The sequence below is a fragment of the Anoplophora glabripennis genome, unplaced genomic scaffold (genome assembly GCF_000390285.2).
Source record: "Anoplophora glabripennis isolate ALB-LARVAE unplaced genomic scaffold, Agla_2.0 scaffold222, whole genome shotgun sequence".
Taxonomy (NCBI): domain Eukaryota; kingdom Metazoa; phylum Arthropoda; class Insecta; order Coleoptera; family Cerambycidae; genus Anoplophora; species Anoplophora glabripennis.
In genome coordinates this window covers 226,160-246,086 of record NW_019416366.1, presented here as the reverse complement: position 1 = coordinate 246,086, position 19,927 = coordinate 226,160, and the positions used below count along the sequence as shown (strand labels likewise).

The 19,927-nt window shown below is 32.2% G+C and overlaps 3 protein-coding genes across 3 annotated transcripts; all 3 read right to left on the bottom strand.

The window, feature by feature from the left end:
- Positions 1-1,220: 1,220 nt before the first annotated feature.
- LOC108907300 (ADP-ribosylation factor-like protein 5A) lies at positions 1,221-10,582 on the bottom strand. Its single transcript, XM_018710923.1, has 4 exons — positions 10,221-10,582; positions 9,955-10,163; positions 6,652-6,887; positions 1,221-1,533 (listed from the first exon to the last, which is right to left on the bottom strand). The coding sequence occupies exons 1-4, from the start codon at positions 10,264-10,266 to the stop codon at positions 1,485-1,487; spliced, it is 540 nt and encodes a 179-aa protein (XP_018566439.1). The 5' UTR covers positions 10,267-10,582; the 3' UTR covers positions 1,221-1,484.
- A 1,084-nt stretch (positions 10,583-11,666) lies between these two features.
- On the bottom strand, positions 11,667-13,192 carry LOC108907301 (immunoglobulin-binding protein 1). The gene is made up of 4 exons (XM_018710924.1): positions 13,004-13,192; positions 12,572-12,930; positions 12,149-12,464; positions 11,667-12,079 (listed from the first exon to the last, which is right to left on the bottom strand). Exons 1-4 carry the CDS (start codon positions 13,127-13,129, stop codon positions 11,831-11,833), a joined length of 1,050 nt encoding a protein of 349 aa, XP_018566440.1. The 5' UTR covers positions 13,130-13,192; the 3' UTR covers positions 11,667-11,830.
- Positions 13,193-13,641: 449 nt separating this feature from the next.
- Positions 13,642-18,969, bottom strand: LOC108907298 (NADH dehydrogenase [ubiquinone] flavoprotein 1, mitochondrial). Its single transcript, XM_018710920.1, has 7 exons — positions 18,859-18,969; positions 18,506-18,730; positions 18,149-18,441; positions 17,611-17,841; positions 17,309-17,541; positions 14,058-14,230; positions 13,642-13,972 (listed from the first exon to the last, which is right to left on the bottom strand). Exons 1-7 carry the CDS (start codon positions 18,914-18,916, stop codon positions 13,749-13,751), a joined length of 1,437 nt encoding a protein of 478 aa, XP_018566436.1. The 5' UTR covers positions 18,917-18,969; the 3' UTR covers positions 13,642-13,748.
- Positions 18,970-19,927: the final 958 nt, after the last annotated feature.

Sequence of the window (19,927 nt, the reverse complement as noted above, 5' to 3'; positions counted from 1 at the left end):
GGACCACAGCAGATTGGCGCCAAGGACCAGATGCTTAAACTTGCGAACGACTCCACACCAAGACGACTCTCCAGCGAACGCTCGCCCCGACGACACGTATTCTTTTTCACTAAAAATACTTTTATTTTTACCCTTTACGCGTTTTTCTCAGATTTCTATACCTTTTAAATTTTGTTTGACACTTTAACATTTCATAATTATGTAAATTTTCCTTATGCTTAAATTTAAATGCCTTAAAACTCCTGAAAGTGGAAAACATATTCTCCAAGTTTGGAATGACGAGTATGAATGTTATCTTGATAATCCAAGAACTATAAAAGTTATGGGCGATTTACCAAGAAGCTGACCAACGAACAATTTCCCAAGCCCGTTAATTCTTTGCAAAATTTCAACCGCGATTATTACGAAACAGACTAATTCAAAGATGGTTCCGAAACGTCTCTTCTGATTGCTTCCAAAGTTTGACGAACAGATTCGAAGAATTTTGTAGCATAGAATTTTTTTTTTTTATCAAGCCAGAAAGTTTTTAAGGCAGATTCATATTTCTCATACCAAAAAACCCCCACATACTGAATATTTTAGCTAAAACCAAAAAAAAAAATCTCCAGAAATAAAAAAAATTGTAAATAAGAATAGCTTTGACACCCTGTATCTTTTTAAATATCAATATTTAGCAGATTCATATTTCTCATAACAAAAAACCCCTACATACTGAATTTTAGATAAAACCTAAAAAATCCTAGAAATTAAAAAAAAATTGTAAATAATAGAGTAACTTTCGACACCCTGTATTTTTTTAAATATCAATATTTGCATTCAATTGACATTTTTGTTATATTTTTAGTTTCTAGATTTTTCAATCTTTTGAAGACACCCTGTATAAAAAAAAATTATCGTATGTCACGTGAAAAACGTATTCCGGATTAAATCTGATCATCAAAAATAGTTACTTTACAGAACTGAGGTAGAATATTAATCCAAGGACATTAGTCACTGATTTATGAATAAAATTACAGGAAACTGGTATTTATATACAATTTATTAATTTAAATTTCATCTTTATACATATTCCACCTAAAATTAAAAAAAAACAAACTTAAAATGTAATATTAGGTACAAGATTTTAAAAATTAGTGTGAAATATACGAAAACCACAAAGGTGTCTAAACCTACCCAATGTTGAATATGAAGAAAAAAAAAATGTATAAACACTATCATTATTTTAGTGAATTAATAAAAATGATGTATAATTAAAAATTCCCACAGCTTCGTATTAAAAATTATTAATAAAGACACCTTGGTATGCATTAAATACGAGACATGAAAATGCTCTGACAGTCACATGGAAGGAGAATTTCGCAAAAGTTTTCTTTCTCAATATGAGAAACAATCCTCAACAGTGTTAAACCATGTTTTTTCATATATTACAATCGTTCTTAATAAAAATTATGAAAGACTAAATTCTAACTAAAGTAAGAATGCTGTCATTTTTTCTTTAGCCTACTCACTATCCACTCCAACCCCTGATACAACCTGAAACAAACAAATCGTTAACGTCACTTATACTCGTAATTCTCACTCTGTGTATAAAAAACTAGATAAAAAATGTTTTATCCTCGGTTTTATCCAATGGCAGCTTTGGAATAATTCACCCTATTCCGTTTGGAGTAACTTTAAGTGAGAGATCAGTTTTTTAGTGGTAATAGTATGTGTTTGCCTAAATAGGAATCTGAATTTCTTTTTTTTTTAATCCAATAAATAAGTAGTCGAGTTGTTCACAAATTCACAAATGTTGACCAAAAATGAAACCTCATATATTTTGGTGAATTTTAAGGGGAGTCTTTCCTATAAAGTTTTTATCTAGGATGGCTTCGTTAAAAAGATACAGGGTGTTACACTTCAAAAAATATTTAAATTTTTTTTTTAATTGGGCACATGTATTTATGTAAACATTGTCTAGATCTGAGGGCTTTTCCTAAAATTTACATGCCTCATACAGGGTATCAGTGGCATATTTTTCTAAATAAAATAGTATGCCACTGCTTTACGGTATAGTTTTTCCAATATAACAGTATGCACCAGGTTCGGTCGCTGACGCAGCAACTCGGCATTGAAATATTTGGAAAACTTGTTCCCATATTTATTTAGCCATACCCATATACAGGTTTGGTCGAACTAAACGTGGAAGTGGTAGAAATGTATACGCCCAGTTGAAGAATGCGAGTGCGGGCAAACGAAACACAAATCTGCACAGCTGCATTGGCCACTGGGCAATAAATCTCAGCCGTTGACAAGTGGCTGACAAATTGCCCGGCAGTGCAGTGCAGCAATGTGGAATTTGCTGTGGTTCAGATAATTTTAATTTATTATAGGCACCTTCTATTAATCATTGATATTACAATAGCGAAAGGGAGAAATAATATTATTACAACATGGCATTTTGCAGACCTTTTGAAACGGAACAAAATGAAATTTACCATCAACATAATAAAATTGTTTGAGAACATAAATAATTAAAATATGTTGTTTGCCGAATGAACATATAATATAAATTTTCTGCAATTATATACTTTTAGCAGAAAACTTTTTTAGGGACGTCTATGAAACTCATTAAATTTTATTGCCAGGCGTTTTTTTACATGTTCAACTGACTTGGGAAAGACTATAACAACCATGATATTTTCGGATTCGTCTTTCAATTTTCTACAAATTACTACTCCTATGTTTTTCGAAAAGTCTGATTTTCGAGTAAAACTTAAAAAATGAACTGAGAACACACTTTGATATTCGAATATAATGCTTTTTAAAATTACATAGTGGGCTGCGATAGCAACTTTGATATTCTGAGCAGTTAGAAGAAAGAATAAATAATGTTTTTCATCAGATTCAAGCAACAATAAATTTCGAACAAATTATATTTTTGTTACTAAAAAGATATCCGGACTGTGTTCGTATAAATGGAGGTATTTTCAGCATTTACTCAAATTAAATCATTAAAATGATGACTAATGTTATTAATTTCTTTATTCGAATAAATAACTGAATGATTAGTGCTCGTCATGTCATTTAAGTAATAGTGTTTTCAGTTGGTTTTTAAGTTTCACTCGAAAATCAGACTTTTTTCGAAAAACATAAGAGAGTAGTAATTTGTAGAAAATTGAAAGAGGAATTTGAAAATATCACAGTTGTTATCGTAAAGCAGTGGCGTACTATTTTATTTAGAAAAATATGCCACCAGTACCCTCTATCTCCGCCACTGGAGCATGTAAATTTTAGGAATAGCTCTAAGATTTTCAAAAATGTTTATATAAATAAATGTTCCAAATTTCAAATTATATCACTTACTAGTTTTTAAATTATTTAATAAAATTAAAAATATTTTTTAAGTTTAACACCCTGTATCTTTTTAACGAAGCGTCCTAGATAAAAACTTTATAGGAAAGACTCCCCTTAAAATTCACCAAAGAATATGAGGTTTCATTTTTGGTCACCATTTGTGAATCACCCTGTAATTCGTTTTTTAAATAGTTGCATTTACAATTCTTGTTCACGCCAGCACTGGAGAACACACAAACTCAGTTCTATCAGCACGCTTATCAGTGTTCTGTTTTAAACCAACAGTATGAAATTAGAAGAATGAAAACTGAATGACTTTAGGACAGCATAATTTAAAGTCACCAAATTTTGAGATTAAGTGTTTTTAAAAAATTTATATTATTTTGCATTATTTATTAAATATCAACTAATACTGGTATGTGGACAGGCATATGTTACTCATTGTAAGTAAAATTGTTCTAATTTTTGCTGTTTTATAAAACGCATACAATAAAAAATGAATAAAAGTACTAATCTGATATACAGTGGGTGTACAAATCCATAAAAACTTTATTCTTCAATCTTCAAAATAATTCAAACAATTTTTCTTTAAATTTCATCGAAAACCGCTTCTTCTGATCCTTCCACAGCTTTTAAAATGGCGATCCAAGGCCTGCTATCATTTTCTTTATACCCCCGAATTTTAATATATGTATAGACCTAGCAAAGCAATTTTTTATTTAAAATGTGACAAGGCGGTTTGAACCAGGACCCCCTCAAAACCCTTAGGTGTGAGATTTGAACCAAAACTATACAGAGTGTTTTCTTCTACGTGATCTCAAAGTTTTAAATGTGTACAGATCCGTAAAAACTATTAAATTGCGATGATATAAAAAAACATAGCAGTAATAGCCATCTTAAATGCCGTTAGGATTTTTTTTTCAAATTTGACAGGGTCCTGATTACCACCACCTTATCAGATTTTAAATAAAAAAAACGCTGGATAGTGTTTTTATTGAAATTCAGGGGTATAAAGAAAATCATAGCAGGCCTTGGATCGCCATTTTAAAAGCCATGGAAAGATCAGAAGAAGCGGTTTCCAATGTCATTTAAAATTTAAAAAATGTTGAATTATCCTAAAGAATAAAGTTTTTACGAATTTGTAAATTAATACAAGTAGACACACTGTATGCATCTGCAATATTTTTTAAAGTTTTTAATAGAAAGCATTTGTGTTAAGTATTATTTTTTTAAGCACTGTGTTTAGTTTGTGAATTTGAGTCTCAATGTTAGAGATGTTTTAAAATCTTATGAGCTTTGACCTTCATATGCGCAGAAACATAATTCCGACCGTCGCCTAAATTATTCTACGTCCTAAAAACATTACACCTATTATTCACAGTCTTTCTCGAGCTCTAGCCTTTGATCCGATTACAAATATCATAATATAATGCCCTATTCTTTAAACAAAATATATATATATATAACGAACGTTCGCCAATTGACTTTATTGATGCCCGAGCGCCTTAGTTCATTTCTACTTGTAATGATGCACATGGTCTAGTTCTGAGTCAATGTTTTCACAATGTGCTTATTAGAAGAATTATGGGGATACGCCACGCCTTTCGCGCATTTCGCGGCTCATGAGATATTAAAAGACCTCTACACATGAAATTGCAATGGAACATAATTTCCTAAAAACAAAGTAAATGATTTTGCAGCATATTATTTCAATGTCGCCATTCAAATTTTAAATAAAACATTTTATTATTTTTTTGAAGCACTGTGTTTAGTTTGTGAATCTCAAGTGTCAATAAACTCTGACAATGACTTAGTTTAGGCTAACTATATAATATTAATCCAACTGATCTGATATCATATACAGGTTTACAAGAAGGGCTTTGTACGAGTTTCTGGGCTTTAGTTTTGACTTGAATCAAAATAGATTTTGTATAGTGTAGTGTTGTGTTTTATTAAGTTTAATTTTACAGTAGTATTTACTGAAGTGTCTTGAGTAGTGCCAGTGTATAACCTTATGCAGTTATTTATTTCAGTGTTCAGTGATGATACGGTGTGTTTGTGTGTCTTCATTGTTAAATACGTATATAAATCAAGAGAGACGAGATTGTTGGTTGAGTTACACTAACCTGTCCAGTGGTGGGGAACGAAAATTATGATAAAAAAAGTTTAAGAAAACATATTCAGTTTTTATGACAGGTTTTGAGAAAAGAAACTTATATGATGTGTTTCTAAAAGTCAAAGGTAAGTAGTTTCCAAATAAATAAGATCCTCACTCAAAGCGACACCCTGTATAGTTTAAAGATGAAGTTGCAAATTTGATGTTACGTTATAAATAACTAACACACAACCAGAAAAAGTGGTAAAACAGATTTTATGTACACGGACATGTAATTCTAAGTAACACTACACCACAACATGGTATTACTATCACTTTCAATTTATTACCCAATCAACCCAAGGAAGTAGAAAGTGCAATTTTGTGTTGAAAAAATTGTCATAGTTGATTTACCATAACGAATACCTGATTATTGCTATATACAAATGTACCAGTGATACAATAACTCAATCGAGGAACCGATTTTGTTAATATATTCGAATTCATTTTAATTGTTACTTTAAATGTTGACAATTTGCGTATTTCAATACAAAGCGCATATTGTGTCAACCTATTAACACTTTAACGAATCCAATTTCTGCCTTGCCTCATTGGAAGCTACACGAATTCCTAACAGTTTGAATAATTAACACATTGTTACAAATTGGTAAAATTAATATAAACGGGTACAAAATATAACTTACTAAAACTATTCGAAGTCCTATTCTAAGTAGATAATAATAACCTTGGTAGAGTTAATCTAACTCGAAAGCTAAATTAATTAGGTAGATAACACAAATAAAGGAAATAATCAATTTGTTATATTTTAATTACCTAATACAATTTAACAAAGCAATAAAATACTTTGTTTTTATAGTATCAATCACCTAATCACAAAATAAACTCTTGGGGACAAAGATCTGTTTAGTTTACACAAAGTGTAGATTTTGTTGCATTTGGGTACTAATTTTTTAACAAATTAAAAAAAAATTGGAAAACACTAACAATTAAAAAAGTTTTAGCAGGAATATTCAATAATTCGTTATTTATTTAGATCAATTGAAATAACTTGCAGTATTTGATAGGATAGAAAAATTTATCTTTAATCTCACAATAATTAAATCTTTGTCGAATGCACTCAAACTAAATTACTTCAAATATGACATGAGGTAGTTTGTGACATTCTTCGAACTCTTATGGAAAATAACGACTACACTCACCCTTCGCCTGTTAACGCGCAGCAAGACTGTATGTGCCACTGCTGCTGCTTGATCGAGGTTAGGTCTAGTTCTTTCGATATCTCCGAGGCACTCATCGAACCCTTGACGTCCTGTTTGTTCGCGTACACTAAGACGCCCGCTTTCGATAGCTCTTCGTGGGCCAACATTTTGTACAGTTCCTCTCGTATCATGGACAGCCTTTCCCTGTCCGTTGAGTCTACTACCACTATAACAAACTGAAACAGACGAATATAGATAGACAAAAAAGTACTCGAAATCGCTTAAAGTGCACTATTTTCAAGCAAGATGCAATTTAAAGAACCAATTACTTTTAGACACTTATGACACTATTTTTCAAGACACTCTGTATAAATAAATTTCTACTCGAAATATTTTCAATACAAATAAATATGAAACCTTGACAGTATTTAGCAATGTTATTGTTTTAATTCCACATGTGCATAATTTAGAAATGCATAGCACTGATACGTGACTTTTGTTTACTTTTTAATTAAAATATTTATTATTATTCAGTAAGTATCATCAAGTGAAATATCTTGTCATTCTTCACTTAACACTTGCATATAAAGGATATGCTAGATAGTGCAAACATTTATGCACATTAACCAGACATTAGAATTTCAAATATTAGGAATTTGGCAAATAATAAAATTGGATGTTGCAGGCAAGAAAAAGTAATGGATCCATTGCAATAATTACAGAAAAAAAATAATGAGAAGAGAAAAGAATATTCAACAATTTTTTTCCTTTCACTTTTGTTGTAATATTTAATGTCTTAATTAACTCAATTTTATGTAACGTTTTCATAATTTCTTCCTGTAAAAAGTGTAGAAAGTAAAACTCATTAAAACTGGATTCGATGTTCTAATCTTCAAAAAACGGAGCCTTACTGATCTAAATTTAATAAAATGTTATGTATACTTTTAACTTTTAATGACTTCCAACTAGTTTAAAGTTTAAAACAAATTATTTCGTAGGTAAGTCAGTAAATATTTAATAATTGTGATAAACGAGATGTTGAAATGCTTTTGTAAACTAGGTTGTATGACGTTTGAATAGAAATAATGGGAAACACATTATTTATGACATTTTTTTACTAGAAACAAAAAGATAATAATTTCTTTGTGTTACCCAAATCACAAACTGATTCATTATTCATGGAAACAGTTTGAAAGTACCAAGAATCTGTCAGCACAAAGTTAAAAATCTCATTCTCATAAAAATAAAGATTAGATGTGACACAACATATTTACAAATATTTAATTTAGTACATCAGTCATTCTGTAAGTCTACAAATTCATTATATTACCACAATAATCTAAAAAAAAATGAAAATATGAATTGAATTTCTTATGAAGACTGGTTTATTTAAATTGGCTGTTCTATTTACTTAACGCAACAGTAAGTGCAAAGTAATTGAAAAGATGATTGCAAGTATCAATTCAATATAAAAAAATTCTCACAGCTCAGATAATAACAATGAAACTAAGTTACCATTTCCAGGCGTTTTAATTAAGGAAATAGTAAGGCTGAGGTCACATTCCTGATATTATTTTAATTTACATCTGCATTTACTGTTTCATTTGAGTTTTAAAAGACGTAGTTTACATAAATGGTTTCAAACTTATAATCGATCTAGTCAATCCAATACAGACCTTGAACAACAAAAATAAAATGCAAATAACTTCGTGATCTATTAACTGAATATTTCTCTCAATGATATTCTATTTTTACAAGAAATGACTAAAAAATCGGCAGCAAAGTTGCAACTCTGCACATTTTTTTTTCATTGAGGATTATTTAACAGAACTAACTGATGTTTATAATTAATTTTGTGGTGATCATTACAAGATCCTATCAAGAAATTTGTTGACCATCGTATAATTAATTGATCAAGATAGAAATTAATACACTAAAGTTAACCGCAGCTTTTGTCGTTTGTTGTACAATTTGTTAAGGAGCATTACTTCTATTATTATCTTAACTGCCAATTAAAAATATGTTTAGTGGGTAGATAAAAGCATAATCAACAAAGCCTGGCTGTAGTTGCCTTTGTTCACGACTAACAACTATTTTTTTAGTTCATATTTTGTAACATATAACATAAAACACACCACAGAAATGAGACAACCCCCTAATCCAAAGCCAAAGGCTTGTGCGGAAGGGGGCTACACTTGAAAAAATGCGGACAAACACCCATTATCCATCGACATGGCCAGTGCCGATACCGGGGATCGAACCCGGACCAGAGTAGGAAGTCTAGCCGAGAAATGCTTGTCACCGCACTCTCGACCGACTGCGCTACGGTGGCGAATATCGATGGTGCATATTTTCTAGTTTTGTTTTAAATATAATACACACATTAAACAATAAAGAAATCCCAAGATACCACCTCATAAAATGTTTTTAATCATGCGGATACCACAAAAGATATGTTTTTGTACCCACATTATTGTTGTTCAAAATATTTGTTTATATTTTGGAAATTTACATACGTTTAACTTGGAAACTATAAAATACTATGTAAACATTATCTTAAATAAATTTGGTTTCTGTATATTAAATATTACGTAATTCTTTAGCATTTATATGTAGTTACAATGGAAGATGAAGTAAATTATTTCTGATTTTGCAATTTTGGCATGAAAACAAGGAGTTATGTACAATGAAATGAACACATCAATTTGTCAATATTGACAAACTGACTTTGTATTTTTGTTTTGTATGTACTCATAATTCCCTATTAATATCAGTGACAACATTAATTAAAGTGTAGCTTTTAAGGTATTAAAAATAAACATGTATCAATCATTTATTATTCTAATGATGTTTTGCTATCTTTTCTTTGGCTTTATTGAATAACACTGACATTTATTCTACATAAATTTGTAAAGGAATTGCCAAACATAAAAACATCTACCTATCTGTTATAAAAATAAATAAATTTACCTAAAAATAGAGAAAGAAATTATAGGTAACATCCACAAAATAATTAAATCCCCTTTCTGTGATGTATTAAACTAATATAATAACAATGTTTATATTTTTTGTGGTATCATGTATACTAGCGTTGCATATTAATAGCAGAAGGAGAAACCACATGTAACACATTCCTTAATGAAAGTAAACCTACACAATGATGTGCCCTCTTTATGGGTAGATGCCTTCGTATTAATTTAATTATTTAATTACGCTTCACAAACAAAGAACACCGAATAATATAGGTAAATCTATGCAAATTAATGAACTTAAACTGATATATTAGTACAATAAGAAGCTTACTTCTGTATTGGTGTAATAAGTACTCCAAGCTGCTCGTAAAGACTGCTGCCCTCCTAAGTCCCACATAATAAAGTGAATATTCCGCCACACAACTTCTTCCACATTCGAACCTATCGTAGGACTAGTATGTACAACCTCATTCATCAAAAACTGGTACAATATAGTTGTCTTGCCAGCATTGTCCAAGCCCACAATAACAATCTTATGTTCTAAAAATAAAAATTTTTTTTGTATAACCTATAAATTGTAATACATACATTTATTACCTTCATTGCCAAATAGGCTCCAAATTTTTGCAAATAGTAATCCCATGGTACTGTGTTATAAGTAAATAAATATGTTCAGTCTAATCCAAAATTGGCCTCACAATAACAATTTGCACAAAACTGGTTCACTTTTTAATAAAAATCAAAGTCCTTCCTAACATATTCAACGAAAATATCGCCACTACGTACTAATTATTTAATTAGATCATATTTAACCACTGTATTCGTCATAACCGATAGCTTCTCTTCTCGTCTTTCTTGTGAAAGCTCATAATTTAATCAGATCAGAATCAACCAAGAAATCATATGGAATGACGCGCCTCTAATGACGTCATAAATAGTACACTTTCCCGTCCAGTCCAAAACAGCGGAGTCTTTGCGTCGTTTCCTTGATATCGGTCGCTGCGATAACCTTGGACGGGAAACCCCACTTCACAGAAATCTACCAAATATGCTGCTGAAAGAACATTTTTTCACTGCCTTGAGGTCCTGTTTGTTTCTGGGAACAGTCATTGGGAATCATAGAAAATGGAATATTAACAATTATTTTTTCTATGTTGGGAATTTATTCCGACATGTGCAGCACATCTGCCTCAAATTGGCAAAAATGACGTCATAAAATATTTGCGCCTTACTGCCAAATTACATTCTATTTTTGATTTTACTCGAGTTTCGACAAAGGTATCAGCTCTATTAGAAGCAAGCTAAAAACTTCAATAACATTTTAAATACTACTAAAAATTAATATTTTGTAAATAGTTTTTAAATTATCCGTTTCAATATATTACTGTAATAGTACTACAACTTACAATTTACATTGTTGTATATATGGTTGCCTAGAAACATTTGTTTCTACCTCAGACTTCTCATATACTTAGAAGTCTGTGGTTTCTACATACATACAGGGTGTTCCGTCTTCTTACACACCCTGTTTTTAAGATACAATTTGTTGAAGTTGTTACTTTCCAAATGGATTTACTTAATTATCTTTAAATCTGTTAAAAATAAAAATGTCAAAATTTGAAAGCAGTGTCGCCTATTCACGTAATTGGAGGGGTACAATAGAAAAAAAAATGTTAGAAGTAAAAATTTGTTATATTTCTAAACGGTTTTGTAAACTCTAAAGCATACTACAAAAAAAAGGTTTACTTGTCGAAATATTGTAGCATGTACCATTTTCGAGAAAAAGGAAATTGCATTTATTTGCTCACATAAAACGTATGTGTATACCTGTTTAAAATAAACAGTGGCAACATTTTGATAATTAAATGAAAAAATTTCAAATGAAATTTGTGAAATAAAAAATTAATATAGGGATGGCGAACCTGAAATCTCTATGAATCTATATTAAAAAAAAAGATTAAAACAAAAATTATTTAGTGGTGCGATAAATTTGTCCAGGAATCTGTGGGGACAACAACAAAAAATTTAACAAAATAAAGTAGGTACGATAAATTAAAATTTTTTATTTTTAAAATGTAGAAATAGTGAGAATTATTTAGAAAATCATACACAGCACGTTAAGAACCCTCTTAGATATATATCTATTTACATCGAGAAAGAAAAAACAGTCAGTGTTAGTGCATCAAACCAAGCAAACTACCCTAAATCTAACTCCTATTCATTCTGTTGCCCCAGCCTCTTCTGTGATCATCTTTATATTCATCTTTTGCCCGCATACGAGCGATATATTCTTCATCATCCTCTTCCACTAGATTTTCCTTAGCTTCTTCTTCTTTATCATCGTCAAGTGAAACTCCTGCAAGGGCAGCTTCTTGTAGACTCAATGGACCGGTTTTCTTTTTATTCGGATCCGGAAAGATGCCTTCCTCAACTCTCTTGTCATAAAATTCTTGCACCTATAAACAAAAATTACCAAAAATGTATAGTTTACAAAACATCGAGTATACAAAAGAAATATACTTTACCGTCATTGTTGGCAACGAAGGATATCCTGCTCCATAGACGGCTTTCTGAACTTCATCTTTTGTTATAATTATTGGTTTCAAAGGTGGTGGAGGTGGTCGTTTAGGTTGTGGTTTGTCATCTTTTTTCATATTTGCGATATGTTCCAAAATCGGTTTCTCCATGTCTATGCTATTTAGTTCATCGATGGCTTCATGAATAAATAATTTGATCATAGTAAGAAAATAGTTTCTTTTTATCTCTTCATCCACATATTCGTTTTCCATATTCTTCTTCAGATCCTGCAGTCTCGATTTCAATTCTTTTTGTTCTTTAAATCTACATAAAAATTATATTTACTAACAAAATGGTCCAGTAACGACAGCTACGTACATTAAAAATTCTCTTTCGACCCTACAGAAGACAATAATGATGAATATGTTTACCTTTGTATTTTATTTGCTCTAGTGTTTACAGCCATTTCCAGCTGCTCAAACTCACTTTTTTCCCTTTTCGGCGAATCATTTGTATTGTTTTCTTTGTCGCCGAACTGATAGTTACTTAAACCGTAATTGTTACACCGGCCAAGAAAGTCTTTGTAGTAAATCTCTGCGCAATCAACAATATCTTTCCGCTCACCAGAAGTCAGTTTTAGACTAAGGCCTCCTAGAAAAGCTGGCAAGAGAAAATATTGGAGATCATTCGTGGCTACTTCCTCTATTCCCTCATTTTTGCTGAAAATATCTGTGAGGGATACTAATCGGGTAGCTTGTTCGAATGTCTTCATAGTTTTCTTGATATTCATCTAAATAAATATGTAAATTCAGTACTTACATCTTAACCAACTATCAATAACCGGAACGTTGTTCTATAATTACCTGTACATCAGGGTTATTCGTAGGCTGATCATTGTTCATTATACTATTATAGTTATCCAAGCCGTCTTTAAACAGAGAAGAAAGGCTTTGAACCTCATTTCTCAAGTCTTCACCACCATTAGCCATTTTTAAAGTATAGACGCCGATGGTTATCAAAAATATTTCATAAATTTTTAGGTTATGTTTGCGTTTGGATTTGGAAGCAAATGACAGATATATAACCGTCAGGTGGCTTAAGTGAGCGGTCAATAAAGCCAAGTTTACACCAAAAACCGTCTATAACCCGGTTTACATAAAGAGTAGGTGTAGTGTTCCAATAAAATATATTTGATACATTTAAAGATCTCTCGTATCAATATTAATCTGTACAAGATGTCCGATTTCAATATTTTATTTAAAAAAACATTTGACCCATACATTTTTATTTAAAATTTTATATACAGGAAACAAATATTCACAAAATTGTTTAAATATAACAAGTAATAAATGCTATTTCAAAATTAATAATGCTCATTACTAGTTAACGCATAATTTTGCCAAAATTTAACTAATTTTTCTATGTTGGGAACAAACCATTGCAAAACTAGTTAGGTACTGTGAAAAGCATTATACAACAAAATTAATTTATTTAAAATAAAAACTTTTAAAAACCATTCTTTAATTATACCTAGTTTCTCATTTACTAGAAAATCGTAAAATCACAATAGGTCAAGTTAACAGTTCATATTATAAATTATTTTATTGATCAACACGATGCTCTCTCCTTCCCTTGATGTTTCTTCATCCTCTCTTCCAGTTCAGGCCTGAAATGCCTAATAAGACCTTGAACGGGCCACGCAGCGCCATCAGCCAAAGCGCAGATGGAGTGGCCTTCAACTTGCTTGCTTATTTCCCACAGCATATCAATTTCTTCGGGTTTAGCGTTTCCATCAACGAATCTGTATATTATTTTGTTCATCCAGTTGACACCTAGAATAACCAAACGTGACAATTATCGGAAAAATAGAAATTTGTGGCTAAATAAACAAATCAGACGTGCTTTGCATTCGCTTACCTTCCCTGCAGGGAGTACATTGCCCGCAAGACTCGTGTTTGTAGAACATGATCAATCTGGCGATTGCTCTGACGATATCGGTGCTTTTGTCCATGACGATGATGGCGGCTGTACCTAAACTGGTCTGGCAAGCTACAAGTCCGTCGAAATCCATTATGGCATCCTCGCAAACCCTGAGCGGAAAAATGAAGTGGTGATAGCAGTTGCAGTACAAATACAGGGTGTTTTTAAATGAAGTAGCAAAAATGGTACCAGTGAATGTAGGGCCAAAAATAAGAGGATTGAAGTAAAAATAACTTTAAATGAAAGATAAGGCGATATACCCTCTTAAAGGAGGGGATTGAAATTCACATTTTATTTTTTTTCTAATAAAGACAACTTTTCAATATTTGTTCGATCATTGGCATATTTTATAAAGGAGTGAAACAGTCAACCCCATTGCAATATTTTATTAGAAATTTTTTATATGAAGTAAATTATTTATTTAAAAATATTTATTGGGAAGACTGATTTATTGCGCAACTTTTTTACCTCTTGTAATTTTTCGATAAAACCGATAGTTTTCTAGTAAAAAAATTAGATGCGTCATCGTTCACTAAAGGGGTAATTGCGAAAATTTGTAAAAATAAAGTAGGCGGATGTCATAACAAATAAATTGTTATTTATCATATTAATAAATTGACACTTTCTGTCAACCAATAATTAGTACCAATTGATTAATTTATTATCAGAATAATTATGGCAAATAATATTTATACCAATGACGAATATGTCGACATGCTCCAAGTGTTTTTCGAATCCAGAAAAAATAGTAACGCTGCAGTAAGATTATACCACCAAAGATATCCAAACCGACCGATTCCTCATAGACAAACATTGGCCTCGGTGGAAAGAAGGCTTCGCGAAACTGGTAAAATTCAGCCCAATCGTGAGGGTGCCGGAAGAAGGCGTAATGTCCGAACTGTTGAAACTGAGGAAGCTATACTGGAACATCTAGAACAAGACTGTGGTACAAGCACAAGACAGGTGTCCAGGCAACTGCAAGTTTCTCACAGTCTTGTGTGGAATGTAGCTCATGAAAATCTTTTATACCCTTTTCACCATCAACCCGTGCAAGAATTGAATGACCCTGATTTACCTAACCGCGTGGATTTTTGTCAATGGTACATTAATATTTCCAGGCATGACTTAAATTTCCTAATGAATATACTTTTCACCGATGAAGCAAATTTTCCTAGAGTAGGTGCAGTAAACCTTCATAATGTTCATTCATGGTCGGAAGAAAATACTCATGAAATATTTGTTTCAAGATGTCAACATAATTTCAGTTTAAACGTTTGGATGGGAATTGTAGGAAATACTCTAGTAGGTCCTTTTATTCTTCCACACAGGCTTGGAGCGGCCGAGTATCTTAGATTTTTGAACGAAAATCTTCCAACATTACTTGAGGATGTACCCCTCGCTACACGTCAGGTGATGTGGTATATGCACGATGGGGCGCCTGCACATAGTACACTTGCCGTTAGAGAATGGTTAAATTTAAATTACCCGAATCGCTGGATTGGTCGTGGTCGTGATGCCCCTGTTTGTTGGCCTGCACGTTCACCTGACCTAACGCCTATGGATTTCTTTTTGTGGGGACACATAAAAAGTATTGTTTATGCCACTCCTGTTGCCTCCTTAGAAGAACTACGCTTAAGAATATTTCAGGCAGCAGATGACCTTCACAATAACCAAGAACTGTTTGTGGGAGTGCGTTATACTTTCAACAGACGTATTAGGTTATGCTTGCAGCAAAATGGAAATTATTTCAAGAATATTCTTTAAATTTAATTTTCCATTTCTTGTTTTTCATTTGTATTAAATTTTATTTCAGATAAATAATTTTACTTAATACATGTCCCATAGTCATAAGTTATCAAACATTTTTCATTAATTAATAGCAAATTATTCTTAATGTTATTATTAAATTACCAGCTTATTGACAGAAAATGTCAATTTATTAATATAATAAATAACAATTTATTTGTTATGACATCCGCCTACTTCATTTTTACAAATTTTCGCAATTACCCCTTTAGTGAACGATGACGCATCTATTTTTTTTTACTAGAAAACTATCGGTTTTGTCGAAAAATTACAGGAGGTAAAAAAGATGCGCAATAAATCAGTCTTCCCAATAAATATTTTTAAATAAATAATTTGCTTCATATAAAAAATTTCTAATAAAAAATTGCAATGGGGTTGACTGTTTCACTCCTTTATAAAATACGCCAATGATCGAACAAATATTGAAAAAGATGCTAATATCAAGTTTCGTGTCTCTAGCATTCGTCATGTTAAAGAAAATAATTAAAATTTGAATTTCAATCCCCTCCTTTAAGAGGGTATATCGCCTCAGGGGTGCAGCTTTCATATAAGGTATTTTTACTTCAATCCTCTTATTTTTGGCTCTACATTCACTGGTACCATTTTTGCTACTTCATTTAAAAACACCCTGTATAACTAGAGCCCAGGCAGAGGTGAGCAACTATAAAATCAATTTCTACGCAGCAAATAATTAATTCTGTATAACAAGTATACTAAACATACTTATAATGTGTACCGCTTTCCATAAATAATGTTACATTACAAAATTCATCTCACTTTAATAGTGTAAAATGGTATAAATTGAAATAAATATACCTCAGTTTCAATATAAAAATAAATAATAAGAATATCTGTAAAACTATCGACAAAATATGGGAATATAAAGTGTAACACCGTCTCAGGAGTTTGCGCAGCAAAAACAGCAGTAGGATCGTCACAGGACTTTTAACGGGTCATGGAAATCTAAACAAACACCTCATTACAATTGGTCTGAATGCCAAAGTGAGATGCAGATTATGTGAACATGAAGAAGTGCATTTGATATGAATCCTCTATCATTTTGTCTTCTTCTTGATAAAACGATAAATACATGCAATCCCTGAACATTAGAAAGATTCCATTAGTGCTATGCTTGTCTTTGCAAGAAGCATGGGTCTGTTTTAAAATAACTCTTAATGGCGGCATGCACAATGGATGGGGAATGTTAACGAAGGGAGTGTGCTTGTTCTGATTTTCACCTTTTCCCTTCTCTGAAGGTGTTTACGAGTGGAAAAAGGTTTTCTACCGACAATGAGCTTCACAATGCAGTGAAACCATGGGTCTGAGTGCATCTACCTGAGCTCTAGCAAAAATTTAAATAAAAGTACTACAGATTTACTCACTTTTTGGGGATTAACGGTGTGGACGAACCGCCGGGAATAATAGCTAAAAGGTTATCCCATCCTCCTTTTACATCGCCAGCGTGTATTTGGATAAGTTCTTTCAAAGGGATGCTCATTTCTTCTTCCACGGTGCAAGGCCTGTTGACATGCCCTGAAATGTTGAAGAGTTTCGTTCCCGAGTTTCGAGTTCTTCCGAAGGAAGCGAACCAGGCACCACTTCTGCGACATATTGTCTAAAAAAGAAGGAATATACGAGCAGCCCTTAATAAGACAGAAAGACAAAAACCATCAGAGGAACTTACTGGAGACACAGCAATGGTTTCGACATTGTTTACAGTTGTGGGACAACCGAAAACGCCAACATCGGCAGGGAATGGTGGTTTTAATCTGGGCTTTCCCTGCTTTCCTTCGATCGACTCAATAAGAGCTGTTTCTTCACCACAAATATAGGCCCCGGCGCCTCTGTGCATGAACACATCGAAATCGTAGCCAGAACCACATGCATTCTTGCCTAAGAACCCAGCTTGATACGCCTGACGTTACAAAAAAATGGTTTTTAAAATTAATGTATACTGGAAATAAAAAACAATTCATATGGCAGTAAAACATAAGTTTAAGAAGTAGATTACATTCAGCTTCTAAATCTTACAACTTAAACTAAACTTAAAACTGGAAAGTGGTGTATTACCATGTCTGTTAAATTAGTAACACAAAACATATTCTATTAATTTACTTTGGTGTATTATACTTCTGTAATTCCTCTGCGCTTCTGTGAATTTATCAAATAATGGTTTTAATGTTTTAATATTTAAATAAAATTAAAAATATTGCATTTCCTACCTCAGCTATTGCAACTTGCATATTGGATGCCTCGTTATAGAATTCTCCTCTGATGTAAATATATGCCGCCTTAGCTCCAATGGCCCTACCAGCGATGAGGCAACCTTCGACAAGCTTATGTGGATCATGTCGCATAATTTCTCTGTCTTTGCAAGTGCCTGGTTCTCCCTCGTCGGCATTTACTACCAGATATCTGGGTCGTCCATCACCAGGTCTATTCATGAAGGACCACTTCATCCCAGTGGGAAAACCAGCCCCTCCTCTGCCTCTAAGGCCAGACACTTTAAGTTCGTCTAAAAAAAAAAAGATAACATTACTAGGATTTGTTACCTATACAGTCATTTAACCGAGACTTACTTATTATCCAGTCTGAGCCTTTCAACAAAATTTCCTTAGTTTTGTACCAATCGCCACGTTTAATAGCACCCTTCAGCCTCCAGTCGTGTCTGCCATATAAGTTTGTGAAAACTCTGTCTTCGTCAGTCAAAGGACCAAATTTTGTCTTTGTCTGTGGTGGTGGTCCAGGAGGAGGGCCAGAATAAAGGGCGATCTGCCCATTGCTAATAACTGGGGCAAAAGCTCCTATAAAATACAAATAATTGTATTATGTAACTAAATATGTGAGGTTAGGATTGCAGGAATTTTTGTGGATATATTCTTAGGGAATATGCTCTATAAGCCATATATATTGGAAGTATAAAATACATTACCGAGCTGATTTTTTGCAAAATTTGTTATCCGCACCAGAGCTCCTGCCATTTTTGACATTGACAGACGAACGTCATTAGTATAGGGATATTTAGTTACTCTGTTGGATGTTGGATAGTTGGTAATGGCTACACTTTTAATTTTAAATTTGAAGTCTTCTAATTAAAATAAAACAAATGTGTAAATAATATTGAGCACTTGAAACGCTTTTTCAAAGTATGTATTTGGCACATAATTTCTGTAGCAGCATAATTATTATAGTTTTCCACAAATGTAAGCTTTTCTTAGTTTTCTTGCTATATTCGTGTTTCTACTACCCTCTAGATGGCAGTAGAGTCGCAAGTCGCAAGTGTGTATGTGTTGCATAAATGAGGTAAACATGAAATATCAATCAAATTATTTTTGCAGTCTAAACAATATTAAACAATAATATTACTTTATAATTTAAAATCACAGTAATTTTGAATTAATTTAAAGTGATTATGATAACAAATACAAATAAAAGTTAGATTCAAATATTATCAAAATAAACAGTAAATTGCAAAACCACCAAGATATTATTATTTGAGCAGTACCCAACAAACTAAATAAACAATTATTGAAATAAAATTTATGAAGAGGAACTGTTTACCAATGAGTCGAAAATATTAAACTACACTTTATCGTATTATCGTGATTTACATAAAGAAACGATTTTTATAAGAATCCCCCAGACAAACAAAAGCAATTTGATAATAAAGACATTACACATTGACGACAATAATAACAAAGGGAAACAAAAACAATAGTTTGTCTCATACATTTGGAGATAAACTTCTGATTCCGAGGCAATTCAGAGTACGAGGTACAAGAATGTTTACAGGCAGAAGAAACGCGATAATAAGAAAATAACACACAGGACTATATCTACCTCCCCCTTGGAGTTATTTCTTATTTTTAACACTTCCGATTTTAAAATTCTTAGACTGATGCGTCACACATACACACACTGATTGTAGATTGTTGCCTCGGCAGTAACCGGTAGGGACGGGTTTATTTTTGCTTCTGTTGCCCCTTTTTCAGACAATTACG

Excerpts from the sequence above, each read along its gene's own strand:
- LOC108907300 (XM_018710923.1), bottom strand. The coding sequence starts at position 10,266 with ATGGGATTACTATTTGCAAAAATTTGGAGCCTATTTGGCAATGAAG. Across the intron at positions 10,164-10,220 it reads GAGCCTATTTGGCAATGAAG|AACATAAGATTGTTATTGTG; the intron begins GTAATAAATGTA and ends TTTTATTTTTAG. Across the intron at positions 1,534-6,651 it reads TGCGCGTTAACAGGCGAAGG|GTTGTATCAGGGGTTGGAGT; the intron begins GTGAGTGTAGTC and ends TGTTTGTTTCAG.
- LOC108907301 (XM_018710924.1), bottom strand. The coding sequence starts at position 13,129 with ATGGCTAATGGTGGTGAAGACTTGAGAAATGAGGTTCAAAGCCTTTCT. Across the intron at positions 12,931-13,003 it reads CGAATAACCCTGATGTACAG|ATGAATATCAAGAAAACTAT; the intron begins GTAATTATAGAA and ends ATATTTATTTAG. Across the intron at positions 12,080-12,148 it reads CTTCGTTGCCAACAATGACG|GTGCAAGAATTTTATGACAA; the intron begins GTAAAGTATATT and ends TTTTGTTTATAG.
- LOC108907298 (XM_018710920.1), bottom strand. The coding sequence starts at position 18,916 with ATGTCAAAAATGGCAGGAGCTCTGGTGCGGATAACAAATTTTGCAAAA. Across the intron at positions 17,842-18,148 it reads TGCAAGTTGCAATAGCTGAG|GCGTATCAAGCTGGGTTCTT; the intron begins GTAGGAAATGCA and ends TTGTAACGTCAG. Across the intron at positions 14,231-17,308 it reads ACACCGTTAATCCCCAAAAA|GGTTTGCGAGGATGCCATAA; the intron begins GTGAGTAAATCT and ends TTTTCCGCTCAG.